Raw genomic sequence first — 27,746 nt, forward strand, 5'->3', positions numbered from 1 at the left:
GGTGGTGTTGAGACTGCCTTTTTTTATTACACCCCATTCTACAGTATTTTGCAAAACTATTCTTATGGCCCGACCCTCATTACGTGCAGTGCATGATTCATTTTCCCCCCAGTCCAAAGACATGGACATTCTTTAGATATCAGATATGGAACATTTTACAATATATTTACAGTCTCCTCGCCCTGATAAGAATGACTCCTTATAACAGCAACTGAAAACACGGCCATAAAAAAGGATGGGGAGTGTCATTGACTTGCCCTTGGTTGGGCAAGGCACAGTGGGCTGACCAAACATGTTGGTTTGCTTTTCTCTGTTTTCTAGAGGAGATTATCCCAGAAACCCTAGACCTACTCCAATTTGCATACCGCCCCAACAGATCCATAGACGACGCAATCTCAACTGCACTCCACACTGCCCTGACCCACCTAGATAAGAGGAATACTTCCGGCGCTGACAGAGATGGCCGCCTCGCTTCGCGTTCCTAGGAAACTATGCAGTATTTAGTTTTTTTATGTGTTATTTCTTTGTTACCCCAGGAAATCTTAGGTTTTATTACATACAGTCTGGAGGAACTATTGGATATAAGAGCAACGTCAACTCACCAACATTACGACCAGGAATACGACTTTCCCGAAGCGGGTCCTCTGTTTGGCCCACCACCCAGGACAATGGATCAGATCCCAGCCGGCGACGCCGCAGAAGGGGCAGACGGAGCGGTCTTCTGGTCAGGCGCCGTAGAAGGGCACATTGCTCCCGAGCATACTACTCGCCAATGTCCAGTCTCTTGACAACAAGGTAGACGAAATCCGAGCAAGGGTTGCCTTCCAGAGAGACATCAGAGACTGTAACGTTCTTTGTTTCACGGAAACATGGCTCACTCGAGACACGCTATCGGAGTCGGTACAGCCACCGGGTTTCTTCACGCATCGCGCCGACAGAAACAAGCATCTCTCTGGTAAGAAGAAGGGCGGGGGTGTATGCCTTATGATTAACGAGACGCGATGTTCACCTGACTTAGAATTCCTCACAATCAAATGCCGACCGCATTATCTACCAAGAGAATTCTCTTCGATCATAATCACAGTCGTGTATATTCCCCCCAAGCAGACACATCGACGGCCCTGAAAGAACTTAATTCGACTCTATGTAAACTGGAAACCACATATCCTGAGGCTGCATTTATTGTAGCTGGGGATTTTAACAAGGCTAATCTGAAAACAAGGCTCCCTAAATTCTATCAGCATATCGATTGCGCGACCCGGGCTGGCAAAACCCCGGATCATTGTTATTCTAACTTCCGCGACACATACAGTATAAGGCCCTCCCCCGCCCTCCTTTCGGAAAAGCTGACCACGACTCCGTTTTGTTGCTCCCAGCCTATAGACAGAAACTAAAACAGGAAGCACCCTCACTCAGGTCTGTTCAACGCTGGTCCGACCAATCGGATTCCACGCTTCAAGATTGCTTCGATCATGTGGACTGGGATATGTTCCGCATTGCGTCGAACAACAACATTGATGAATACGCTGATTCGGTGAGAGAGTTTGTTAGCAAGTGCATCGGTGATGTTGTACCCACAGTGTCTATTAAAACATTCCCCAACCAGAAACCGTGGATTGATGGCAGCATTCACGCAAAACTGAAAGCACGAACCACTGCTTTTAATCAGAGCAAGGTGACCGGAAACATGACCGAATACAAACAGTGTAGCTATTCCCTCCACAAAGCAATCAAACAAGCTAAGCGTCAGTATAGAGACAAAGTAGAGTCGCAATTCAACGGCTCAGAGACGAGAGGTATGTGGCAGGGTCTACAGTCAATCACGGACTACAAAAGGAAAACCAGCCCCGTTGCGGACCACGATGTCTTGCTCCCAGACAGACTAAACAACTTCTTTGCTCGCTTTGAGGACAATACAGTGCCACTGACACTGCCCGCTACCAAAACCTGCGGGCTCTCCTTCACTACAGCCAACGTGAGTAAAACATTTAAATGTGTTAACCCTCGCAAGGCTGCAGGCCCAGACGGCATCCCCAGAGCGTGCGCAGACCAGCTGGCTGGTGTGTTTACGGACATATTCAATCCATCCTTATCCCAGTCTGCTGTTCCCACATGCTTCAAGAAGGCCACCATTGTTCCTGTTCCCAAGAAAGCTAAGGTAACTGAGCTAAATGACTACCGCCCCGTAGCACTCACTTCCGTCATCATGAAGTGCTTTGAGAGACTAGTCAAGGACCATATCACCTCCACCCTACCTGACACCCTAGACCCACTCCAATTTGCTTACCGCCCCAATAGGTCCACAGACGACGCAATCGCAATCACACTGCACACTGCCCTAACCCATCTGGACAAGAGGAATACCTATGTAAGAATGCTCTTCATCGACTACAGCTCAGCATTTAACACCATAGTACCCTCCAAACTCGTCATTAAGACTGGGTCTCGACCATGCCCTGTGCAACTGGGTCCTGGACTTCCTGACGGGCCGCCCCAGGTGGTGAGGGTAGGTAACAACATCTCCACACCGCTGATCCTCAACACTGGGGCCCCACAAGGGTGCGTTCTCAGCCCTCTCCTGTACTCCCTGTTCACCCACGACTGCGTGGCCATGCACGACTCAAACTCAATCATCAAGTTTGCAGACAAGAAATTCGGCTTGTCACCAAAAACACTCACAAACTTTTACAGATGCACAATCGAGAGCATCCTGTCGGGCTGTATCACCGCCTGGTACGGCAACTGCTCCGCCCATAACCGTAAGGCTCTCCAGAGGGTAGTGAGGTCTGCACAACCCATCACCGGGGGAAAACTACCTGCCCTCCAGGACACCTACACCACCCGATGTCACAGGAAGACCAAAAAGATAATCAAGGACAACAACCACCCGAGCCACTGCCTGTTCACCCCGCTATCATCCAGAAGGCGAGGTCAGTACAGGTGCATCAAAGCGGGGACCGAGAGACTGAAAAACAGCTTCTATCTCAAGGCCATCAGACTGTTAAACAGCCATCACTAACATTGAGTGGCTGCTGCTAGCATACTGACTCAACTCTAGCCACTTTAATAATGGAAAAATGTATGTAATAAATGTATCACTAGCCACTTTAAACAATGCCACTTTATATAATGTTTACATACCCTACATTTCTCATCTCATATGTATATACTGTACTCTATACCATCTACTGCATCTTGCCTATGCCGTTCGGCCATCACTCATTCATATATTCTTATGTACATATTCTTATTCATTCCTTTACACTTGTGTGTATAAGGTAGTTGTTGTGAAATTGTTCGGTTAGATTACTTGTTAGATATTACTGCATGGTCGGAACTAGAAGCACAAGCATTTCGCTACACTCGCATTAACATCTGCTAACCATGTGCATGTGACAAATACAATTTATTTGATTTGAATACCTATGTGAGAATGCTGTTCATTGACTACAGCTCAGTGTTCAAAACCATTGTCCCTTCCAAGCTCGTAACAAAGCTTAGGACTCTGCAACTGGATCCTGGACTTCCTGACGGGCTGAACCCAGGTGGTGAGGGTAGAAAACATCGCCTCCGCCATGCTGACCCTCAACACAGGGGCTCCACAAGGGTGTGTGCTTTGTCTTGTACTCCCTGTTTACGCATGACTTCAACACCATCATCAAGTTTGCTGACGAAACAACGGTGTTAGGCCAGATCACCGGCGACGATGAGACAGCCGACAGGGAGGAGGACAGTGACCTGACAGTGTGGAGCCGGAACAACAACCTCTCCCTCAACGTCAGTAAGACCAAGGAGCTGATCGTGGACTACAGAAAACAGGGGGTAAGCACGCCCCCATCCACAACAATGGGCTGCAATGGAGCAGGTCGAGATCTTCAAGTTCCTCAGTATCCACATCTCTAAGAACTAAAAATGGTCCACACACGTGCTCACAGTTGTGAATAAGGTGGAAAAGGTTTGGCATAGGCCCTCAAATCCTCAAAACGTTCTACAGCTGTACCAGTGAGAGCATCTTGACTGGCAGCATCACTGCTTGGTATGGAAATAGCACCGCCCTCGATTGCATGGCACTACAGAGGGTGGTAATGACAGCCCAGTACATCACTGGGGCTGAGCTCCCTGACATCCAGAACCTCGGAGTGAAAGGAAGGCCCGGAAAATCGTGAAAGACTCCAACCACCCAAGCTATTGTTGTTAGGCAGGGCGGAGCAGGTGAACCCAGGTGCAGACTCAGACAAGGAGACAGGGATAAGGTAACTAAGGTGTTTATTGAAAAGCAGGGGGGAGATGGGCTGCCAGGGGAAGTAGGCCAGGGGAAGAGTATTTGTAGAGCTCTTGATAATGGATCTGCTCCGCCTCCAGCACACCTGTCTTTACTCACAAAACCACATACACCCACACAGGGAGAGAGGGAGAGAGCACTGGGGGAGTGGCGGCAGGTTAGGGAGACACAGGATGAGATGGCGTGGCAGGAGCATATGTAACAATTGTTCTCTCTGCTTATGCATAGCAAGCGGTACTGATGCATCAAGTCTGACACCAACAGGCTCCTGAACAGCTTCTATCCCATGCCATAAGACTGCTAACTACTGTACACCGAGCAAAAAAATGAATGCTACGTGTTGGTCCCATGTTTCATGAGCTGAAATTAAAGATCCCAGAAACTGTCCATACGCACAAAAAGATGCAATCAAATGTTTTGGACAAATTTGTTTACATCCCTGTTTACATCCACCTGACAGGTGTGGCATATCAAGAAGCTGATTAAACTGCATGATCATTACACAGGTGCGCCTTGTGCTGAGGACAATAAAAGTTTTCACACAATACAATGCGACAAATGTCTCAAGTTTTGAGGGAGTGTGCAATTGGCATGCTGACTGTAGGAATGTCCACCAGAGCTGTTCCCAGAGGATTTAATTTTCATTTCTCTACCATAAACCACCTCCAACGTCGTTTTAGAGAATTTGGCAGTACGTCCAACCGGCCTCACAACCGCAGACCACGTGTATGGCGTCGTGTGGTCTAAGTGGCTTGTTGATGTCAACGTTGTGAACAGAGTGCCCCAGTGGCAGTGGGGTTATGGTATGGGCTGGCATAAGCTACAGACAACAAACCCAATCGCATTTTATCGATGACAATTTGAATGCACAGAGACTCCGTAACGAGATCCTGAGGCCTATTGTCGTGCCATTCATCCACTGCCATCAACTCATGTTTCAGCATGAAATAGCATGGCGACATGTCGCATGTACACAATTCCTGGAGGCTGAAAATGTCCCAGTTCTTTCATGGCCTGCATACTCACAGGCCAAGTCACCCATTGAGCATGTTTGGAATGCTCTTGATCGTGTATAATATTGTGTATAAAAATGTGTATAATAGAGCGTTCCAGTTATTGCCAACATTCAGCAACTTCGCACAGCAATTGGAAGAGGAGTGGGACAACATTCTACAGGCCACAATCAACAGCCTGATCAACTCTATGGGATGGAGATGTGTTGCGCTGCATGAGGCAAATGGTGGTCACACCAGATACTGACAGGTTTTCTGATTCACGTGCCTACCTTTTTTAAAAAAGGTATCTGTGACCAACAGATTGATATCAATATTCCCAGTCATGTGAAATCCATAGTTTGGGGCCTAATATATTTATTTAAACTGACTGATTTCCTTAAATGAACTGCAACACAGTAAAATCTTTGAAATTGTTGCATGTTGCGTTTATATAACGTTTCAGGGAAGACCCAGATGCAGACAGTGTTGAAGTAACAAAAGTGTATTACTAGAACAGGGGCAGGCAAAATCACAGGTCAAGGGCAGGCAGAGGTCAGTAATCCAGATCAGAGTCCAAAAGGTACAGAACGGCAGGCAGTCTCGGGGTCAGGGCAGGCAGAGGTCAATAAACCAGGGTGGTGTGACAAGATACAGAAACGGCAGGCAGGCTCAGGGTCAGGGCAGGCAGAATGGTCAAAACCGGGAAAACAGGAACTAGAAACAGACAGGAGCAAGGAGAAAAACGCTGGTAGGCTTGACGAACAAAATGAACTGGCAACAGACAAACAGAGAACACAGGTAAACTCAGCAAAAAAAGAAACGTCCCTTTTTCAGGACCCTATCTTTCAAAGATAATTCGTAAAAATCCAAATAACTTCACAGATCTTCATTGTAAAGTGTTTAAACACTGTTTACCATGCTTGTTCAACGAACCATAAACAATTAATGAACATGCACCTGTGGAACGGTCGTTAAGACACTAACAGCTTACAGACGGTAGGCAATTAAGGTCACAGTTATGAAAACTTAGAACACTAAAGAGGCCTTTCTGCTGACTATGAAAAGCACCAAAAGAAAGATGCCCAGGATCCCTCCTCATCTGCGTGAACGTGCCTTAGGCATGCTGCAAGTAGTCATGAGGACTGCAGATGTGGCCAGGGCAATAAATTGCAATTTCCGTACTGTGAGACAGCGCTACAGGGAGACAGGACGGACAGCTGATCGTCCTCGCAGTGGCAGACCACGTGTAACAACACCTGCACAGGATCGGTACATCCGAACATCAAAACCTGCGAGACAGGTACAGGATGGCAACAACTGCCCGAGTTACACCAGGAACGCACAATGAGTGCTCAGACTGTCCACAATAGACTGAGAGAGGCTGGACTGAGGGCTTGTAGGCCTGTTGTAAGGCAGGTCCTCACCAGACATCACCGGCAACAACGTTGCCTATGGGCACAAACCCACCGCCGCTGGGCCAGATAGGACTGGCAAAAGGTGCTCTTCACTGATGAGTCGCGGTTTTGTCTCACCAGGGGTGATGGTCGGTTTCGGGTTTATCGTCGAAGGAATGAGCGTTACACCGAGGCCTGTACTCTGGAGCGAGATCGATTTGGAGGTGGAGGGTCCGTCATGGTCTGGGACGGTGTGTCACGGCATCATCGGACTGAGCTTGTTGTCATTGCAGGCAATCTCAACGCTGTGCGTTACGGGGAAAACATTCTCCTCCCTCATGTGGTACCCTTCCTGCAGGCTCATCCCGACATGACCCTCCAGCATGACAATGCCACCAGCCATACTGCTCGTTCTGTGCGTGATTTCCTGCAAGACAGGAATGTCAGTGTTCTGCCATGGCCAGCTATGAGCCCGGATCTCAATCCTATTGAGCACGTCTGAGACCTGTTAGATCGGAGGGTGAGGGTTAGGCCATTCCCCCCAGAAATTTGGGGGAACTTGCAGGTGCCTTGGTGGAAGAGTGGGCTAACATCTCACAGCAAGAACGGGCAAATCTTGTGCAGTCCATGAGGAGGAGATGCACTGCAGTACTTAATGCAGCTGGTGGCCACACCAGATACCGACTGTTACTTTTGATTTTGACCCCCCCTTTGTTCAGGGACACATTATTCCATTTCTGTTAGTCACATGTCTGTGGAACTTGTTCAGTTTATGTCTCAGTTGTTGAATCTTGTTATGTTCATGCAAATATTTTCACATGTTAAATGTGTTGAAAATAAACGCAGTAGACAGTGAGAGGACATTTCTTTTTTTGCTGAGTTCATAAATACACTGTGGATAGTGGGAAAAAAGGGCGACACCTGGAGGGGGGTGGAGACAAGCACCAAGAGAGGTGAAACAGATCAGGGTGTGACAGTTATATTTTTGTTCAGAATAGTATGCTTACTTACTTTATTGTGTACTTCTTATTTTTATATCTTGTGTGTTTTTGTTCTACCTTATTATTTTTTCTATTAGATTGTTATTGATTGCTGCATTGTTGGGGTTAGAGCTGGCAACGAAGGCATTTCACTGTACAGTTGCATGTGCAATTAAAACTTGAAACTATGTAACAGTGATCAGACTGCAAAGCTCTTTATTCAGCTTGAGTTGTGGTTCACCTTTGCACATTGGCTCTTTTCCTGTTTGTTGCAAAAACACAGATGCACCATTTCTCTTTTAGGATCAGCCTTCCTTTGATAACTACTGTACATAAACAGCCTCTGCTCTATGATGTCATAGGGAAGCTTGCTATGGGAAAAGAAGTGAGCAAAGGCCAAGCAATTCCCATGCAACTCCAATCTTCTGCTGGAACAGACCACAAACCTTTCATTGGGCACGCCACGTCATTTAAACGTGGAAATGTGGGTAACATTTGGTTGAGACATTGGTCAATGAGATTTCAAAAAGACAGCCAGGAGTTTCCTGAATTCCCAATGTGTTATCACTATGCGTTCAGCCATTTAAAGGTACAACAAATTGCAAATGGTTATACAATGACAGATATTTTGTATTTATACAACAACTTAATGTGTTATCACTGTACTTCATGTGTTAGCACAACCAAATTACCTGGATTGCAGTTTACATAGTGTAAGTAATCAATGATGTTCGAGATTCTGCACAGATTATTACAGCAATTGTGAAGCTCTCCACAGATTTGCAACCTTTGCATGCTATCATCTTGAACATGCACACTTTCTATGATTACATAAGAAGACATTTATAGTTACAGTAGACTAACCTCAAAATGTGGCCATGGATGTGTTACTGATTTTAAGGTTGAATAAATACTCTTACATTCGATTCTGAGATAGCCTCAGCTTTAGGATGTTTACTGTATTACAAAAATATTATTGAATTTTGTTTGGTTGACAGCAGAATCAAATATCGACATTTAAAGGGTATCTAATGCTTGGATAGTTTCATCTGAGCCACTGGCTTAATCCTATTCTTGAAGTTATTTTTGGTTTAGTTGGAGACGTGAATCCAACATTTAATATGTTAACTTGTTGATAGGCTATTTACTGTATTGCAAAAGTGTTATTGAAATGTGTTTGGTTGTCAACAAATTCAAATTAAGAATTTATATGCTGGATTCACGTCTCCATCTCAACCAAGAATCAAGTTAAAGAATAAGACTAAATTAAATTAAACTTTATTTAAAGTTCATTTAAAGTTTGATTGCATTTAGTCCTATTCTTTAACTTAGATGTTTGTTTGTAGACAAACTGGAATTAAAACCAGACTAAATCAGTGGCACAGATAGAACTATTTAAGCAGAAGATATTGTAAATCTCCTTCAAATGTTGATATTTGGTTGCATTAACAACCAAACACAAATTCAATATCCAGTTTGTCTTCAAATTAGTAATTGGATTCACGTCTCCATCTCAACCTAAAGTCAAAGTAAAAAAATAGGACAACATTTAATCTAATCTAACTTTGAATGCACTTTAGATAAAGTTGGATTTAACTTTGATTTTTGAAATGGCGACATTAATCAAACATAGAGTATTAATGATTAACTTGAAGATTACTTTTGAAATCAACCAAAGCTTGAAACCTTGGCCTATATGTATTGTGTATTTTTCAGTTGAACCCTGGGTGAATTGAAACAATCGCTGTTGATGACTTTGCAAATGCTTATATAGGCCTAAATAGTATCATTCATGATATATGACGTATAAAGTATGGTTACATTTCATTTGTTCTGTTAAACTTAGCCTTTGGAACGACTTAGATAGCAACAGCTAATATATTTCGTTATTAAGGGGTCTCTCAATAATCATTCTCATGATAGCACATTGGTAGTAGTCAGTGTTCTGTTCAATGTTCTCTACCTATAAATGACTCTAAATACCCCAGTTCATGTTGTTCATTTCAAAAGATTACAAGATAAAAAATTGCTCACACCATTCAAACCAACGAAGGGCAGTTCTGAACAATTTAAACTGGATTTGAAAGAGATGATTGATTCCCTGCCTAAATGCGAAAGACACATTTCAGTTGAATGCATTCAGTTGTACAACTGACTAGGTATCCCCCAATCATATCTGGCCCTGTGCTCTCTCTGACTCATGGCATTGAACGCTTTAGCAGGATTCTTTCTCTTCACAACTGGCTACATGATTATCGCATCTCAAAGAGTGTAACTTTTTTTGACAATTTTGATACCTTTTGGAAACAAAACACGTTTTATTAAGGAGGATGGGATTCAGCACGCTTATAGGGAAGGACATTCAACAAGCACAGCACTTAAACAAATGACTGATGATTGGCTGAGAGAAATTGATGATAAAAAGTTAGTTTGACATTGACATTATCAATCATAGTCTGCTGCTGGAAAAACACAAGTGTTATGGCCTTACACCCCCTGCTATATTGTGGATAAAGAGTTACCTGTCTAACAGAACACAGAGGGTGTTCTTTAATGGAAGCCTCTCCAACATAATCCAGGTCAAATCAGGAATTCCCCAGGGCAATTGTCAAGGCCCTTTACTTTTTTTTCAATCTCTACTAACGACATGCCACCGGCTTTGAGTAAAGCCTATTTGTTTATGTGTGTGGATGACTCAACACTATACACGTCAGCTACTACAGTGATTAAAATGACTGGAACACTTAACAAAGAGCTGCAGTTAGTTTCAGAATGGGTGGCAAGGAATAAGTTAGTCCTAAATATTTCAAAAACTAAAAGCATTGTATTTGGGACAAATCATTCACTAAACCCTAAACCTCAACTAAATCTTGTAATGAATAATGTGGAAATTGAGCAAGTTGAGATGACTAAACTGCTTGGAGGAACCCTGGATTGTAAACTGTCATGGTCAAAACTGTTGATACAATAGTAGCTAAGATGGGGCAAAATGTACATGGAGAGCTAACATTAATGATAGGGTCGGCAGGTAGCCTAGTGGTTAGAGCATTGGACTTGTAACCGAAAGGTTGCAAGATTGAATCCCCGAGCTGATAAGGTAAAAATCTGTCGTTCTGCCTCTGAACAAGGCAGTTAACCCACTGTTCCTAGGCCATCATTGAAAACAAGAATTTGTTCTTAACTGACTTGCCAAGTAAAATAAATAAATATGCATGTCAATCTCTCATGACTCAAAGTGGAGGAGAGATTTATGTCATCACTACTTGTTTTTGTAAGAAGTGTTGACAAGCTGAATGCACCGAGCTGTCTGTTTAAACTACTAGCCCACATCTCGGACACCCATGCATACCCCACATGACATGCCACCAAAGGTCTCTTCACAATCCCCAAGTCCAGAACAGACTATGGGTGTCACGCCCTGACTGTAGATTGCTTTGTATGTTTCTATTTTTAGTTTGGTCAGGGTGTGATGTGGGTGGGTATTCTATGTTGTAGGTCTAGGTTTTCTGTTTCTATGTGTTTGGCCTGGTATGGTTCTCAATCAGAGGCAGCTGTCTATCGTTGTCTCTGATTGAGAGCCATACTTAGGTAGCCTGTTTTCCCACTTGTGTTTGTGGGTGGTTATTTTCTGTTTAGTGTTTTTCGTCATCTTACAGGACTGTTCGTTTGTCGTTTTTGTTGTTTTGTTCAGTGTTCAGTTGTTTATTAAAATAATAATTGTTTTATTAAAATAATAACGCATCTGCCGGGCGAGAGTGGGCATCGAGCCAGGAAGGAGTGTGCCAGCCCTGCTCTCCAGGCCTCTAGTGCGTATCCTCGGCCCGGGTTATCCTGCGCCAGCTCTGCACACTGTGTCTCCAGTGCGTCCTGTGCCTGTGTCCCGCACGTGCAGGGCCAAAGTCACCATAAGCCAGGACGGGTTGTGCAGGCTCTTTGCTCGAGACCTCCAGTGCGCCTCCACGGCCCAGTGCATCCGGTGCCTCGGCCAAGGACAAGGCCTCCTGCATGTCTCCCCAGCCTGGTGAGTCCTGTGCCTGTGCTAAGCCCTAATCCTCCTGCATGTCTCCCCAGCCTGGTGAGTCATGTGCCTTCTCCCAGAACCAAGCCTCCAGTGTTGATCCATGGCAAGAAGCCTCCAGTGATGATCCATGGCACGAAGCCTCCAGTGATGATCCATGGCACGAAGCCTCCAGTGATGATCCATGGCACGAACCCTCCAGTGATGATCCATGGCAAGAAGCCTCCAGTGATGATCCATGGCACGAAGCCTCCAGTGATGATCCATGGCAAGAAGCCTCCAGTGAGGATCCATGGCACGAAGCCTCCAGTGATGATCCATGGCACGAAGCCTCCAGTGATGATCCATGGCACGAAGCCTCCAGTGAGGATCCATGGCACGAAGCCTCCAGTGAGGATCCATGGCAGGAAACCTCCAGTGAGGAGTTATGGCACGAGGCCTCCAGCGTCGCCCTCTAGTCCGGAGCCTCCAGCGACGCCCTCTAGTCCGGAGCCTCCAGCGACGCCCTCTAGTCCGGAGCCTCCAGCGACGCCCTCTAGTCCGGAGCCTCCACGCCCTCTAGTCCGGAGCAGCCAGAGTCCCCCTCCTGTCCGGAGCAGCCAGAGTCCCCCTCCTGTCCGGGCAGCCAGAGCCTCCCTCCTGTCCGGCGCTGCCAGAGCCTCACTCCTGTCCGGCGCTGCCAGAGCCTCCCGCCTGTCCGGCGCTGCCAGAGCCTCCCGCCTGTCCGGCGCTGCCAGAGCCTCCCGCCTGTCCGGCGCTGCCAGAGTTTTTCCACCCAGACCCTCCCCTATTGGTTCAGGTTTTGCGGCCGGAGTCCGCACCTTTGGGGGGGGTACTGTCACGCCCTGACCGTAGATTGCTTTGTATGTTTCTATTTTTAGTTTGGTCAGGGTGTGATGTGGGTGGGTATTCTATGTTGTAGGTCTAGGTTTTCTGTTTCTATGTCTTTGGCCTGGTATGGTTCTCAATCAGAGGCAGCTGTCTATTGTTGTCTCTGATTGAGAGCCATACTTAGGTAGCCTGTTTTCCCACTTGTGTTTGTGGGTGGTTATGTTCTGTTTAGTGTTTTTCGTCACCTTACAGGACTGTTCGTTTGTCGTTTTTGTTGTTTTGTTCAGTGTTCAGTTGTTTTATTAAAAGAATGAACACTTACCACGCTGCACCTTGGTCCTCCTCTCCTTCTCCCGACGACATGCGTTACAATGGGAGGTGTACAGTATTACATAAAGCCATGAGTACATGGAACTCTATTCCACATCACGTAACTGATGCAAACAGTAGACTCAGATTAAAAAAACGGATAAAAATACACCTTATGGAACAGCGGGGACTGTGAAGAAACACACACACAAGTACAGACACATGCATACACACATGGGTGCTAGCACACACTCTACACGCATGTACATTATTGTATTCTTGTATGGTGGTATCATGTATTTTATGTTGTGGATATGTAGTGGTGTAGCGATGTTGTATGATGTACTATTTTATCATTTTTTTGGTGTAATGTAAGTGTCTTGATGTGTTTGGACCCAAGGAAGAGTAGCTGTTGCTTTGACACCAGCTAATGGGGATCACTAATAAAATACCAAAAAATACAAATGAGGGTTTGGAACTTTAAAGACAATTTTATCAGAATAATATTTTGCGGATAGAACATTATAGACCCAAGCTCTCGAAATATAAAAGCTGAGCTGTGCTGGGCTTGGTTAAAACCCTGAATGGGAGATTAATGATCAGCTGTAGATCAACTCTCCAGTAGGAGGTGCTGCCTAGTCTATTGTTAAAAACAAATATATACGTATATATATATATATACATATATATAGTGTATATAAGGTTGAATTAATGATGTTGTTTCAAAGGTACAAATTCAACACATTTTATACAAGGTTTGTCTATGCTGAAAATTGGTTACAACGATGACATAATCCTGAGGTTAAAATTTTACCCTCAAAACAACAATTGATTACTTTTTTCAAATCCAATGTATTTTCCATGTAGATTCCACGTCAGAATACATTGACAAATTACATTGAAACAACTTTGATTCAACCAGTTTGTGCTCAGTGGGCTCCTTTGTACAGTAGTTGTGTGTTTCCCTACTGACCTCCCCAGCAGTTGGTTCAGTCCATATTAAAGGAACTACATCTCAATCTGCAGTTGGTTGATAATCCCCCCCTTAACTGACTTCCTCATTAGCTTGGTGTCTCCCTAGCTCTCTCTCTCTTCCCCTCGATTACACAACCTCTCCTTAATGAAGCAGGGTGTAAAATTTAAATGCAAAGGGAGCAGCCGCAGATCGAACACACAACAATAATTAATCCTTAGAGCAGCACACTGCCTGCAAACCCTCCCCCTCCCTCTCCTCCTGTCTCTCGCCCTCCTTCACTCTCCCTCTTTTCCCAGAATGCACTGGTGTCTGAGCAGGCTGAGCTGCGCTATAAAAAGGAGGAGGAAGGAGAGGGAGGGCCACCGTGCATCAGGGACACTGCTCAGACAGACACAGGATACAGGGACAGTCACACTGGTGGACAGATCTGCACCGTTACAGAGAGGTCAGTAGAGTACAGACACACAATGGCAGCAGCGCAGAAGAAGAGAGAGTGCAGGAAGTATGGCTTGGGGGCTTGTTGCGCTGCAGGAACACAGAGAGGCTTGTCAGGGAATAGTGAGCAGGCTGGAGAGAGAGAGAGAGAGAGAGAGAGAGAGAGAGAGAGAGAGAGAGAGAGAGAGAGAGAGAGAGAGAGGCACTGTGCAGTGGCGCCTGAGCTTAGCTGTAACTTCTTCTCTGATGCAATTCATTTAGAGGCTATGGAAGGCTGACAGCCAAAGGAAGCGTGTGTCATTCTATGTGTCATCCACCATGGCTGTGAATGGACTAGACCATCGCACAGTATTTATAAATCTCAGTGACTGACAAGAGCATGCCTAGGCTGCATGCACAGAAGGAGATAAAAAGAACAGGCTTGGCTGGATTTTGACTCGCTCATCTTTTATTGAGCTGTCATGAAGTTCAACTGGAATTGCCTACATGTTCCTGTGCCTGTCCTGTTGCTTCTCCCCTCATGCTATTTTTGCATTCAGACATAAGCCTACCTTATTTGCAGTATGGCTCTATTTACAGCATGTTGCATTGATACGAGCTGCTGCATGCCTTCTCATGCTATTGATTCTTCTCAGTTAATGGTGCAGCTCCAAAACAGCGAAGCCCTACAGCCTAGAACTCACACGCGCACGCGCACGTGCACGCAACAAAGCTACAGTAGACCTCTCTCTCGCTTTCTCAGACTACAGAATATCATAACTCAGACTGGGCTGATGATGTCAAAGAGTTTCACTGCTTTCCCTTAAAGGCATATCACCACTATTAAAGTAGCAGTACCACAGGAGGACCACATACAATACAGTACATCACCTGCTTTGCACAACAGCAAGCAGGGAACACTGCAGTTGTTATGACGGATTATGTGCTTATTGCTAAATACTCTATGCTACACTTTCATTGGCTTTCCCAGCTGCAAGTGCAATACAGCATTCCATGTGCTTTCTGGGAATAGTTGACATGGTATCTGGGAACAACTGCACGGGGGACTGACCGGGTATTTTTATAGCTGGGGTAAGAGAGTTGCAAAATAAATTAACAGTCAACGTAAAGGTCAATGTATGTGGTCAACATTGTGCAGCGTAACACAATATAAAACACATGTTACGCCTCATGTCAAATCAATCATACTTCATAACGGTAACCCCAGCTGCCTGGGACATGTCAGGTCCTCCCCTGACTGGAGGCTGTGAGTGTTTGGCATTCCAAGTACGCTGGAGACCCTGATGAGGGCACCATAATAGGCCAGGATGGGAGTCCCAAAAGGGCACAGCACAGACTCAGATGCCAGGGTGACATTTACAAAGACCACAGGGTCAACAGCCCCTACATAAAACCTGCCACCCTGGACCTGGACTAGTGAGCCTTCAGAAAAAGGAAGATAGAGTAGGGTAGATCCTCTCAGCTCTGTCAGGTTGGATGGGTGTTGCTGCACAGTTATTTTCAGGTCTCTCCAGAGATGTTAGATCGGGTTCAAGTCCAGGTTCTGGCTGGGCCACTCAAGGACATTCAGAAACCTGTCCCGAAGCCACTCATGCTTTGTCTTGGCTGTGTGCTTAAGGTCATTGTCCTGTTGGAAGGTGAATCTTCGCCTCAGTCTGAGGTCCTGAGCGCTCTGGAGCAGGTTTTCATCAATGTTCTCTGTACTATGCTCCGTTCATCTTTCCCTTGATCCTGACTAGTCTCCCAGTCCCTGCTGCTGAAAAACGTCCCCACAGCATGATGCTGCCACCACCATACTTCACCGTAGGGATTCTGCCAGGTTTCCTCCAGCTGTGACACTTGGCATTCAGGCCAAAGAGTTCAATCTTGGTTTCATCAAACCAGAGAATCTTATTTCTAATGGTCTGAGAGTCTTTTAGGTGCCTTTTGGAAAACTTCAAGTGGGCTGTCATGTGCCTTTTACTGAGGAGTAGCTTCCGTCTGTCCACTCTACCATAAAGGCCTGATTGGTGGAGTGCTGCAGAGATGGTTGTTCTTCTGGAAGGTTCTCCCTTCTCCACAGAGGAACTCTGGAGCTCTGTCATAGTGACCATCAGGTTCTTGGTCACCTCCCTGACCAAGGTCCTTCTCTCGCGATTGCTCAGTTTGGCCGGGTGGCAAGCTCTAGGAAAGTCTTGGTGGTTCCAAACTTCTTCCATTTAAGAATGATGGAGGCCACTGTGTTCTTGGGGACCATCAATGCTGCAGACATTTTTTGGTACCCTTGCCCAGATCTGTGCCTCAACACAATCCTGTCTCGGAACTCTACAGACAATTCCTTCGACCTCATGGCTTGACTTTTGCTCTGACATGCAGGATGATGAAGACAATCAGTGAAACTAAATGCCTTCTTACTTTTCTCCTCCGTGAATGGGGTGGAATAATCTTATCAAGCACTGTCTGGCACAGCTAGACATATGTAGACACATACACCAGACAGTGTACAAACAATATGGCCGCTCTATTGAAACACTTTTCCAATGGTGAAATTTATACTCAAGCCTGTCTGTGGAACACGGCTGAGCTGTGACTTTTTTCTGGTGCATTATAAAAAATCACAAAGCAAATGAAAGGACATCTATGCTTAGTGCTACTAGTCACCTGCCTACCCATTTCTTTGGCAGTGTCACTGCACAATTAATCATAGGATATTTTAAACCAGAAACACCTTCTAGTGTGTGTGGTTGGTAACCTGTAAGTTTATGCAATGAAAACTATTGCCATGACACAGAAAAACATGCAAACATTTTTCTATTCAGTCTCTAATGAACCTGAATATCCAGTTTTCTCTCTGGAGTTCAAGTCAGGATACTCAAACCCACAAAAGGTCACTAAGTAACCAAATAAACCCTTGATTATGTTCCACTGTACTTAGGTTCAGGCTAAAAGAAGGGCTAGTCTGTGTTAGTGTTTCTGATGCTGCATTCCCATGATTCCCTTCTGTGGACTGACTGGGTCAAGTTACATTCAAGTTACATAATATACAAATGGTAGTGTGTTTCATCTGCAAAAGACTTGGTCAATAAGAGATGTATGGAGAGTCTGAGGAAACGTTATTCTCACATACATTCTCACAGTGCATTCGGGAAGTATTCATACCCCTTGACTTTTTCCACATTTTATTATGTTAAAGCCTTATTCTAAAATTGATTAAATAGTTTTCCCCCCTCATCAATCTACACACAATACCCCATAATGACAAAACAAAAACATATTTTTATTAGATTTTTTATAAAAAAATGAAATATCACATTTACATAAGTTTTCAGACCCTTTACTCAGTACTTTGTTGAAGCACCTTTGACAGTGATTACAGCCTCGAGTCTTCGTGGGTTTGACGCTACAAGCTTGGCACACCTGTATTTGGGGAGTTTCTCCCAAATTTCTCTGCAGATCCTTTCAAGCTCTGTCAGGTTGGATGGGGAGTGTTGCTGCACTGTTATTTTCAGTTCTCTCCAGAGATGTTCGATCTGGTTCAAGTTCAGGCTCTGGCTGGGCCACTCAAGGACATTCAGAAACTTGTCCCGAAGGCACTCTTGCCTTGTCTTGGCTGTGTGCTTAAGGTCGTTGTACTGTTGGAAGGTGAATCTTCGCCCCCAGTCTGAGGTCCTGAGCGCTCTGGAGCAGGCTTTCATCAATGATTTCTGTACTTTTCTCCGATCATCTTTCCCTTGATCCTGGCTAGTCTCCCAGTCCCTGCTGCTAAAAAACATGGCCGGGTGGCAAGCTCTAGGAAAAGTCTTGGTGGTTCCAAACTTCTTCCATTTAAGAATGATGGAGGCCACTGTGTTCTTGGGGACCTTCAATGCTGCAGACATTTTTTGGTACCCTTCCCCAGATCTGTGCCTCGACACAATCCTGTCTCGGAACTCTACGGACAATTCCTTCGACCTCATGGCTTGGGTTTTGCTCTGACATGTACTGTCAACTGTGTGACCTTATATAGACAGGTGTGTGCCATTCCAAATCTTGTCCAGTTGATTGAATTTACCACAGGTGGAATCCAATCAAGTTGTAGAAATATCTCAAGGATGATCAATGTAAACAGGATAAACCTGAGCTTAATTTCGAGTTTCATAGAAAAGGGTCTGAATACTTATGTAAATAAGGTATTTCTGTTTTTAATTTGTAATACATTTGCAAACATTTCCAAAAACCTGTTTTTGCTTTGTCATTATGGGGTGTTTTGTGTAGATTGATGAGGAAAAACATTTATTTAATACATTTTAGAATAAGGCTGTAACGTAACAAAATGTGGAAAAAGTCAAGGGGTATGAATACTTTCCGAATGGACTGTACATTATAAGAAAATAGCAAGTTCAGGCGTAAGTGGTTATTCTCACTTACACATTTTCTCTTTTGCTTGGACATCAACTGTCTTAATGTCAAAACTGTGAAAGAGTATAGGCTTTACTACAATATAATGAATATGAATGCTTTCAGATTAGATTATGTAATTTGCAGTAATTCACTTTTGACAGAGATTCGTAAGTATACTAAGATAAACTACTGACCAATATTACCATCTTTAGTTCTCTTTGAAATGATATGGGTGACTATTTTAAATAAGAAAATTAGATTGTTTAACCAAAATATTTGCATGGAATCAAATGCAGTCGAAATGTGATACTAGCTCTGAATGTACAAGCTAACATCTGTATTCTCTGTCTTCTATTTCAGTTAAAAGGAACAACCCTTACATAACAGATCAAGATGGCAGGTAATTATGAGAAATTATATTATGTTGGTCAGCCTTTTCCATAAGACTGTTTTCATGGTGGAAGTGCATGCTTAGGCTATGGTGACCTCTGCTGGTTATTTTTTATATTGCAACAGCTGACAGTTAACACAACACTCACATGGGAAAATAGTTTATATGAGTTTGTAGCTATACATTCTATTGTTGTTGATTAATCGATGAGGCAACATGGATTTCTTAGCAACTTCTTATAGTTACTACTTATCAATGACTGATACATTTTTTCCATTGAGAGATATATTTGCACTGCTTGTGCAAATCCAATCCAGATGTAAAAAACTCAAAGACTTTACTAGAAAGTACTTTTGGATTCCCTAGTGACTTTAACACTGCATTTCCTCATGTGGAATCATGTTAAATGATATTATGCATAAACATCCCAAATTGCTACCAAATGTGTGTGACTACAGTGAATTTGGATAAACTTACCCCATAATTCTAGTTAGGGGCCATCTTCTATGTGGTCACAAAGCATTGTGGTTGGTTGTAGTTGCCAAGGTAACTCCATTTTAGTCTAATTAGAGTAGAGCATGGCACGGTAGCTCCAGTGCAGTGCAGTGAGGTTCCGTGTTAAGATGGGTTGCTCAGCCAGCTGCTCTGGACGAATTGTCCATTCTGATGATGGTTTGTTACACTGTCACATTTAAAACATTTATTTACTTGGTTTATTCTTAGCAAGCTGCAGGGTTAATGAGTAACCTAAACGTCTAAAGTTGTTTCTAGAACTACCAAGACTCACTTGTTGCTCTGTTGTCTCTGTTCCTTCTAGACAAAATCAAGGACGCCAAGATCATCTTTGTTGTGGGTGAGTGAAATACATTTTTCCTCTAATTTTGTGAAACCCCACACAAAATCAGAATCAACACCATCATTCAACACAATACAAAATGTGTACATGTTCTAAACGCCTGATATTCGTAGGCCATCACTGTAAATAAGAATTTGTTCTTAACTGACTTGCCTAGTTAAATAAATGTAAAATAAAATAAATAAAACATTAGATGTGTAGACAACACTTCTCTTGAAGGAATGCACTGAAGTATACAGTAAATACATAGAACAGCCCTGTGTCATACACTTCCAACCATCACTAAGGTTATGGCTCGATGGAATTCACCAACCACCAGTAAGGTTATGGCTCGATGGAATTCACCAACCATCACTAAGGTTATGGCTAGATGGAATTCACCAACCACCAGTAAGGTTATGGCTAGATGGGATTCCCCAACCACCAGTAAGGTTATGGCTAGATGGGATTCACCAACCACTACTAAGGTTATGGCTAGATGGGATTCACCAACCGACCAAACACCACTAACCCCTGGCCTGTCCTTTTTGTATGTGTCCCCAAGGCGGGCCTGGCTCTGGCAAGGGCACCCAGTGTGAGAAGGTGGTGGCCAAGTATGGCTACACCCACCTGTCCTCCGGGGACCTGCTGCGTGCTGAGGTGGCCTCCGGCTCTGAGAGGGGCAAGACCCTCCAGGCCATCATGCAGAAGGGAGAGCTCGTACCCCTGGTGAGTGGCTGCATTGGACAGCTTTTCGAATCATATCCACAAAGCACTTACTGCGTAACAGCACGTCAATTAAATGTTGTTATTACAGCAATTATAGTCCAACTTCATACATTTATGGTATAAGGTATAACCATTTGTGCTGAACTCCTTGCAATAAGTACCAATAAATCAGGTAAATACCAATTGTAATAGGGGTGTTATTGTGTTCATAGTTATTTTTCAACACAGAAGTAAAACTGTTCAAACATCTTTCTATGAGGGTGAGTGTGTTTCATGTTAATAAATAGTACATGTGCTTCCCTCCTATAGGACACAGTCTTGGACATGATCAAGGATGCCATGATCGCTAAGGTTGACGTGTCCAAGGGCTTCCTTATTGATGGCTACCCCCGTGAGGTCAAACAGGGCGAGGAGTTTGAGAAGAAGGTAAGAGGAGACAGGAACATGGATTCACATTTAGAAAATCCTTACTGTTCCCATGGGCGGACTTTGTGATTTGGAGGTCCCAGGCAGAGGCCAGTCCGAGGCCACCCCTCCTCCCCGTCCCTTCTCAAAAAGGTGTTATGGGATTTATAGTAAAGACATGTAATTTATCTGTAAAAATGTATTACTTTTTAATGTGCCATGAACACAACCAGTCATGATGTTTTCATCTGATTGTCAAAAAAATCACTTTTAAAAAAATGGTTACCTTAGTATGTTCATCCAAAATAATTCCAGCATGCGAACAGTGCACTGTGCACCCGCCAACTTTCCTTCAATTCACAAGTAGCTCACCAGAGAAAGCATTCGATCGAGCGAAACAGCGCCCCTCTGTCTATCTGATGTTGTCTGGCCAGAAAGAGTATGACATGCCTTAATCTTTTTGTCCAGACACCATCCGATACATGAGCTACATACACATACATGTCCTCTGCATCGACGACGATGGCAGTATTATCAGCAGCACCTGTCTTTTTTACCAAAGAAATGCGTATTGTATCTCCCTAAGCTAACACAGAATTGTTTTAAGATGGTCATACCAAGGATAATTTGATGAAACATTGAATTTGGCTTAACTGCTATTAGCCCACAAAAAAAGTGTTTAATAACAGATTAATACGTGGAAAAAACGGACAAAAATCTATCAAAAGGAAGTATGTTTTGAAGTGCCTGTCCTATATCTTAGAGAAATAAGCTACAAACATAATAAGAATTTATCATGGAATTACCTGTATACCTTTGATGTGGAAATGCTGTATAAAATTAACTCAAATAATATGTTCAGCCCTGTACCAGGTTACCTTCAGATGAGTCTTGTAGAACTTCAGAGAGCAAAACAGAGAACAGATGTTAGAGATACTTCCATGAGAAGATCGATTTTCGGGATGTCTCCTGGTCTGACAAACAACTCTGTAGCTAGGGTCACCTTCCACCGCTGATGTTAAAGGCAAACATTGGCGGATGTGGTGGATGAGACGTAGCCCATTCAAAACAGATATCTCTATCTTAAACAGACGGATTTAGATTTTTTAAATTATTTATTTATTATGCCTCAAGCACAATAAATGATGTGAACCATGCCTCGAACAAAAGAGATCTCAGAAGATCTAAGATTAAGAATTGTTGACTTGCATAAAGCTGGAAAGTGTTACAAAAGTATCTCAAAAAGCCTTGATTGTCACGCCCTGACCTTAGAGAGCCTTTTTATGTCTCTATTTGGTTTGGTCAGGGTGTGATTTGGGGTGGGCATTCTATGTTTTTGTTTTCTATGATTTTGTATTTCTATGTTTTGGCCGGGTATGGTTCTCAATCAGGGACAGCTGTCTATCGTTGTCTCTGATTGGGAACCATACTTAGGTAGCCCTTTTCCCTCCTTTCTTTGTGGGAAGTTGACTTTGTTAGTGGCACTTATGCCCTGTAAGCTTCACGATCGTTTTTGTTATTTATTGTTTTGTTGGCGACATTTTAACAAATAAAAGGAAAATGTACGCTCACCACGCTGCACCTTGGTCTACTTCATTCGACGCCCGTGACATTGATGTTCATCAGTCCACTGTACAACAAATTGTCTATAAATGGAGAATGTTCAGCACTGTTGCTACTTTCCCTAGGAGTGGCTCAATGAGGTTAAGAAGAATCCTAGAGTGTCAGCTAAAGACTTACAGAAATCTCTGGAACATGCTAACATCTCTGTTGAAGAGTCTATGATACGTAAAACATTAAACAATAATTGTGTTCATGGGAGGACACCACGGAAGAAGCCACTGCTGTCCAAAAAAAACATTGCTGCACCTGGATGTTCCACAGCGCTACTGGAAAAATATTCTGTGAACAGATTAAACTACAGTTGAGTTGTTTATAAGGAACACACAACACTATGTGTGGAGAAAAAAAGGCACAGCACACCAATATCAAAACCTCATTCCAACTGTAAAGTATGGTAGAGGGAGCATCATGGTTTGGGACTGCTTGCTGCCTCAGGGCCTGGAGAGCTTTCTGTCATCGACGGAAAAATGAATTCCCAAGTTTATCAAAACATTTTGCAGGAGAATGTTAGGCTATCTGTCCGCCAATTGAAGCTCAACAGAAATTGGGAGATGCAACAGGGCAACGACCCAAAACACAGAAGTAAATCAACAACAGAATGGCTTCAACAGGAGAAAATATGGCCCAGTCAGAGTCCTGACCTCAACCTGATTTGAGATGCTGTGGCATGACCTCAAGAGGGCAGTTCACACCAGACATCCCAAGAATATTGCTGAACTGAAACAGTTTTGTAAAGAGGAATGGTCCGAAATTTCTCCTGACCGCAGGTCTGATCCGCAAATACAGAAAACATTTGGTTGAGGTTAATGCTGCCAATGGAGGGTCAACCAGTTATTAAATCCAAGGGTTGACATACTTTTTCCTACCTGCACTGTGAATGTGTACATGGTGTGTTCAATAAAGACATGAAAATGTATAATTGTTTGTGTGTTATTAGTTTAAGCAGACTGTGTTTGTCTATTGTTGTGACCTAGATGAATATCAGATCAAATTTTATGACCAATTTATGCATAAATCCAGGTATTTCCAAAGGGTTCACATACTTTTCTTTGCCACTGTATTTTTAAATTAATATATACAAAGTCATTGTTTAAACACCTATTTCTATTTGGAGGTGGCTGTCCCAAACCCTGATTCCTAAACTTCATGTTTGAAAATAAAGCAATTCATGATTTGTGTATTTTTTTACAATTATTTAAATAGAACATATTGAGTTGTTCAAAGATACTGATCTAATTATTAGTTGTGTTTATTTTTTAAATATCTTTCTCTGAAAAATGCTGTCCCCACTTTTGACCTTAACTGGAGTTGTACATAAAGGGTGTGACCATTGAGAGAGTTGAAAAAGTTAAACTGCTAGGTATAACATTGGATGGTCAGTTATCATGGTCAAGTCATATTGACAAAGTTGTTGTGAAGATGTAGAGAGGTATGTCTGTTATGAAAAGATGCTCTGCAGTTTTGACACAAACATCAACTGTACTAGTTGTTCAGGCTCTGGTCTTGTCCCATCTTAATTACTGTCCGGTAATACGGTCAAGTGCAGCAAAGAAAGACCTAGCAAAGCTGCAGCTGGCTCAAAACAGAGCAACACGCCTTGACCTTAACTGCACATACAGAACTAACATAAACAACATGCATGCCAGTATTTCCTAGTTGAGGATTGACGAAATATGAACTGCTTCTCTTCTAGTTTTTATGAGAAGTATTACTGTGATGAAAAATCTAGATTGTCTGCAGAATCAAATAACTTTCAGCTCAGACACCCATACATACCCCCCAAGACATCCCAACGGGGGTCTCTTCACAGTCCCCAAGTCCAAAACGAATTCACACCAACGCACAGTTTTATATAGAGCCTTGATCTCATGGAACTCCCTTCCAGCTCCAATCACTCAGGCAAACAGCAAAATGACCTTTAAAAAACGGATTAAAAGACAACTCATGGAATGGTGGGGACTGTAAGGGGGGACACACAAACACACCCACACACAGACACACACTAACACACACATTATTTTTTAGTTGTAATGTTTGTATAATTTTTGTTGTTGTATTTTAAATGTGTGTTTTGTTATTTGTCATGTTTTGTGTTTTTTTTGTGGACCCCAGGAAGAGTAGCTGCTGCTTCTGCAAAAGTTAATGGGGATCCAAATAAACAAACTACTAAACCACACACTTTAAAAGACTGTAGAATGAATGTGCCTTAAGCCCCATCCCTACAAATATCACTAGGTGATGGGATTACACCCCTCTCCACTATGGCCACATTTTGAGTAGTCTGTCTGCAAATCTTAATATATTTTGGAGAAGTGTCACTACCGAACATCCGAATACATCAAGAAATATGTAAACTTATGGTTTTGGGACTAAAATAGATGTTTGCTGGGATGCCCACATGAAAGACAGCCCGCCATATGTAAGCAATGGTAATTTTTTAAAGAACAAATTTGTCAAAATTGTCTAAACCGAAATGGTCACAACCGAAACAATTGACACAATAGAGATATATAGAGGTCTCATCTTTGTATCTGTGCCAGCATGGAGTCTGTGACAGCACCAGCAGCACCATTAAGGCTATCTCCAATCTAAAGTTCCATGCACCATGCTCTACCAACTGAGCTACAGAGGACCACCATGTGGGTAGTGGACAAGTGCAAACTTCAGGAAAAAGTGTAGAGTATTGAAATGCATAGCCAGCAGGGGGGGCTCCAATCCTCCAAGATCCCAAACATTGACATCTATTTGGCCAAAAGCATAGACGTCTGTAATGTGCTTTACTTTACTGTACTAAACTGTACTCTGTGCTCTATTATACTGTGCTGTACTGTAACCTACTCTACTGTACTGTACTGTGCTCTGCTATACTGTAATGTACCCTGCTGTACTGTACCCTACTTAAGTTTACTTTACTTGAGTTTCTAACAATTGAAGAAAGGGCCCTTGGACACTTGATCTAGTGGTCTTGGTCTTGAGACCACTCAAGACCACATACAGACCTACCTCTATGACTAACACTTGACAGTAAAAGTAAAAACAATAAAGTCAAAATAAAACATAACAAAAAGTAAGTTTGAATGACACTGAGGGGCAGTGTTGTTACAGTTAATGCCGGTTTGCCTGAGGCTGATGCCATGCAGGTGTTTGTACACATGCAATATACACACACTCTCATTCAAATGCACACATGTGCACATACATGGACACACACATGTAAATAGTGCCAAACATTTTTGATTGGCCTTGCTGTTATGGTCTTTTGTTTTTTGCATTGTTTTCTGTTTTCCTTTGTCTTTTTTCTCTTTTGCTCATTTTGTTATTTGTTGGTGCATTATGAGGGGGGGTCTTGGGGGTGGGGAATGGATGGTTGAGGGTCCGCTCTTGGGGAACTGTGGGGGGGATCTTGGAGGGCTGGTGGGAGATCTGTCGACGTGCCCTTGAGCAGGTCGTTGACCCGGGTTGCTTCTGTGTTTCACACTGGATGGGAGGCTGTTAGATGACTAATGTGATGTAGTTGTTGAGCGGCTTCATTGCAAGTATATCGTATGTTTTAAATGTTCAATATTCAACATTCAATAAAGTAATAATAAACACTTGACACTGAAATGCCTGGTATTTGACCAAAATAAAGATAAAGTGATCATTTAAAGATCTAACAACATAAAAATGTTTTATGCATAAGTAATTCAATCAACATTGAACATTTTATAGAGAACAATAGAGATGATATTTCTCTAAATAAAATGTAAAGGTTTTGAAAATCAGGCTAAAAATCATGTTTTTACTATTTTGTTAATTTAGTATGCGAATCGAAAACGAATCTGTAATAGAAGGTTAATCAAAACGATCACTAGTGTGCATGGTTCTCCCTTTATAGCAACTTTTCCCACTATGTTTCAGCAGTGACACATTTAGTGGGGTGGTAAGGAATTCAGATAAATATTTCAGATATGCAATACAAACAAAGTGTGTGAGTATGTCTACCTGACATGTGTGCTAAAAGTTTGGAGAAATAGGATTTAAATTGACATTTTTACACCACTTCTGTAGAACGATCCATACATGAACTTATGAGGTGTCTTGTCCATTCAAAAATCACCAATATCTCAATATTCCTATATTTTCCATAGAGATAAATATTTAGATTTTCCCCATCACCTCCCACTTAAGAGGACTTTATAATTTCAAAAACCTTTGTGTCCACCATTATGTTTATCTTCTCACAGATCGGAGCCCCCTGCCTGCTGCTGTACATTGACGCCAAGGGTGAGACCATGGTCAAGAGGCTGATGAAGCGCGGTGAGACCAGCGGCCGAGCTGACGACAATGAGGAGACCATTAAGAAGCGCCTGGACCTGTACTACAAAGCCACCGAGCCAGTCATCGCCTTCTACTCCAGCCGCGGCATCGTCAGGAAGGTGAGACTGGAACTAATAGCTATAGGCTACTGTCATGAGATAAAAGATAGAGGAAGTTTGTTATGTATGACAGTATGTCATAGCACAGTGGAATAAAAACATTTCCATTTTATTATACAATGTGACAATACACCCAAGTGTCTCATCTCACATCTCTCTGAAAACTCTAACACTCTCTCGCTCAGAAAATACTCTTCACTTTACAATGATGATGCCATCCCTTTTGTAATCTAATTTCATGCCTTTCTTTCTCTCGTTCTCCTCAGATCGACTCCGAACTGCCTGTGGATGAAGTCTTCGGACACGTTGCCAAAGCTATCGATGGCCTGAAGTAAAAAGCAAACATGACTGGATCTAAATTAATTTTTTGTTCTTTTTTTCTAAATGTTGATCTTATGCAGAAAAAAAGCACCAATCTGCTGAGCCACCTTGGTTATAATGAAAGGCCATTAAAGAACAGCGATGCCTTAATTCAACACTGTACTTCTCCTCCAGCAATAATCTCTTGTTACAGTTCACCAAACACAACCGACACCCATATACGGTCATATTTACAAGAATGTCATAACTTCCTAAGAGTCTACTGTTCACTTCCTGTTTGCCTGCCATGTCTTGTCCACACTTACAGTACAGTAAGTCTATGTGTGTGTGTTTGTGTGTAGGTATGTATGTGTGTGTGTGTGTGTGTGTGTGTGTGTGTGTGTGTGGTTTTCTAAAAACCATACCTGTTCCTCTGTCTCATTAAAACATAACCTTCAAACCCTAA

The 27,746-nt window shown here is 43.1% G+C and overlaps 1 protein-coding gene across 1 annotated transcript; it reads left to right on the top strand.

Moving 5' to 3' along the window:
• The first annotated feature begins 14,092 nt into the window (after nt 1–14,092).
• Nucleotides 14,093–27,746, top strand: LOC139543992 (adenylate kinase isoenzyme 1-like). The gene is made up of 7 exons (XM_071350626.1): nt 14,093–14,230; nt 18,940–18,979; nt 19,788–19,823; nt 20,371–20,534; nt 20,844–20,960; nt 26,789–26,980; nt 27,247–27,746. The coding sequence occupies exons 2-7, from the start codon at nt 18,973–18,975 to the stop codon at nt 27,313–27,315; spliced, it is 585 nt and encodes a 194-aa protein (XP_071206727.1). The 5' UTR covers nt 14,093–14,230; nt 18,940–18,972; the 3' UTR covers nt 27,316–27,746.

Source organism: Salvelinus alpinus, chromosome 18, assembly GCF_045679555.1.
Source record: "Salvelinus alpinus chromosome 18, SLU_Salpinus.1, whole genome shotgun sequence".
Taxonomy (NCBI): domain Eukaryota; kingdom Metazoa; phylum Chordata; class Actinopteri; order Salmoniformes; family Salmonidae; genus Salvelinus; species Salvelinus alpinus.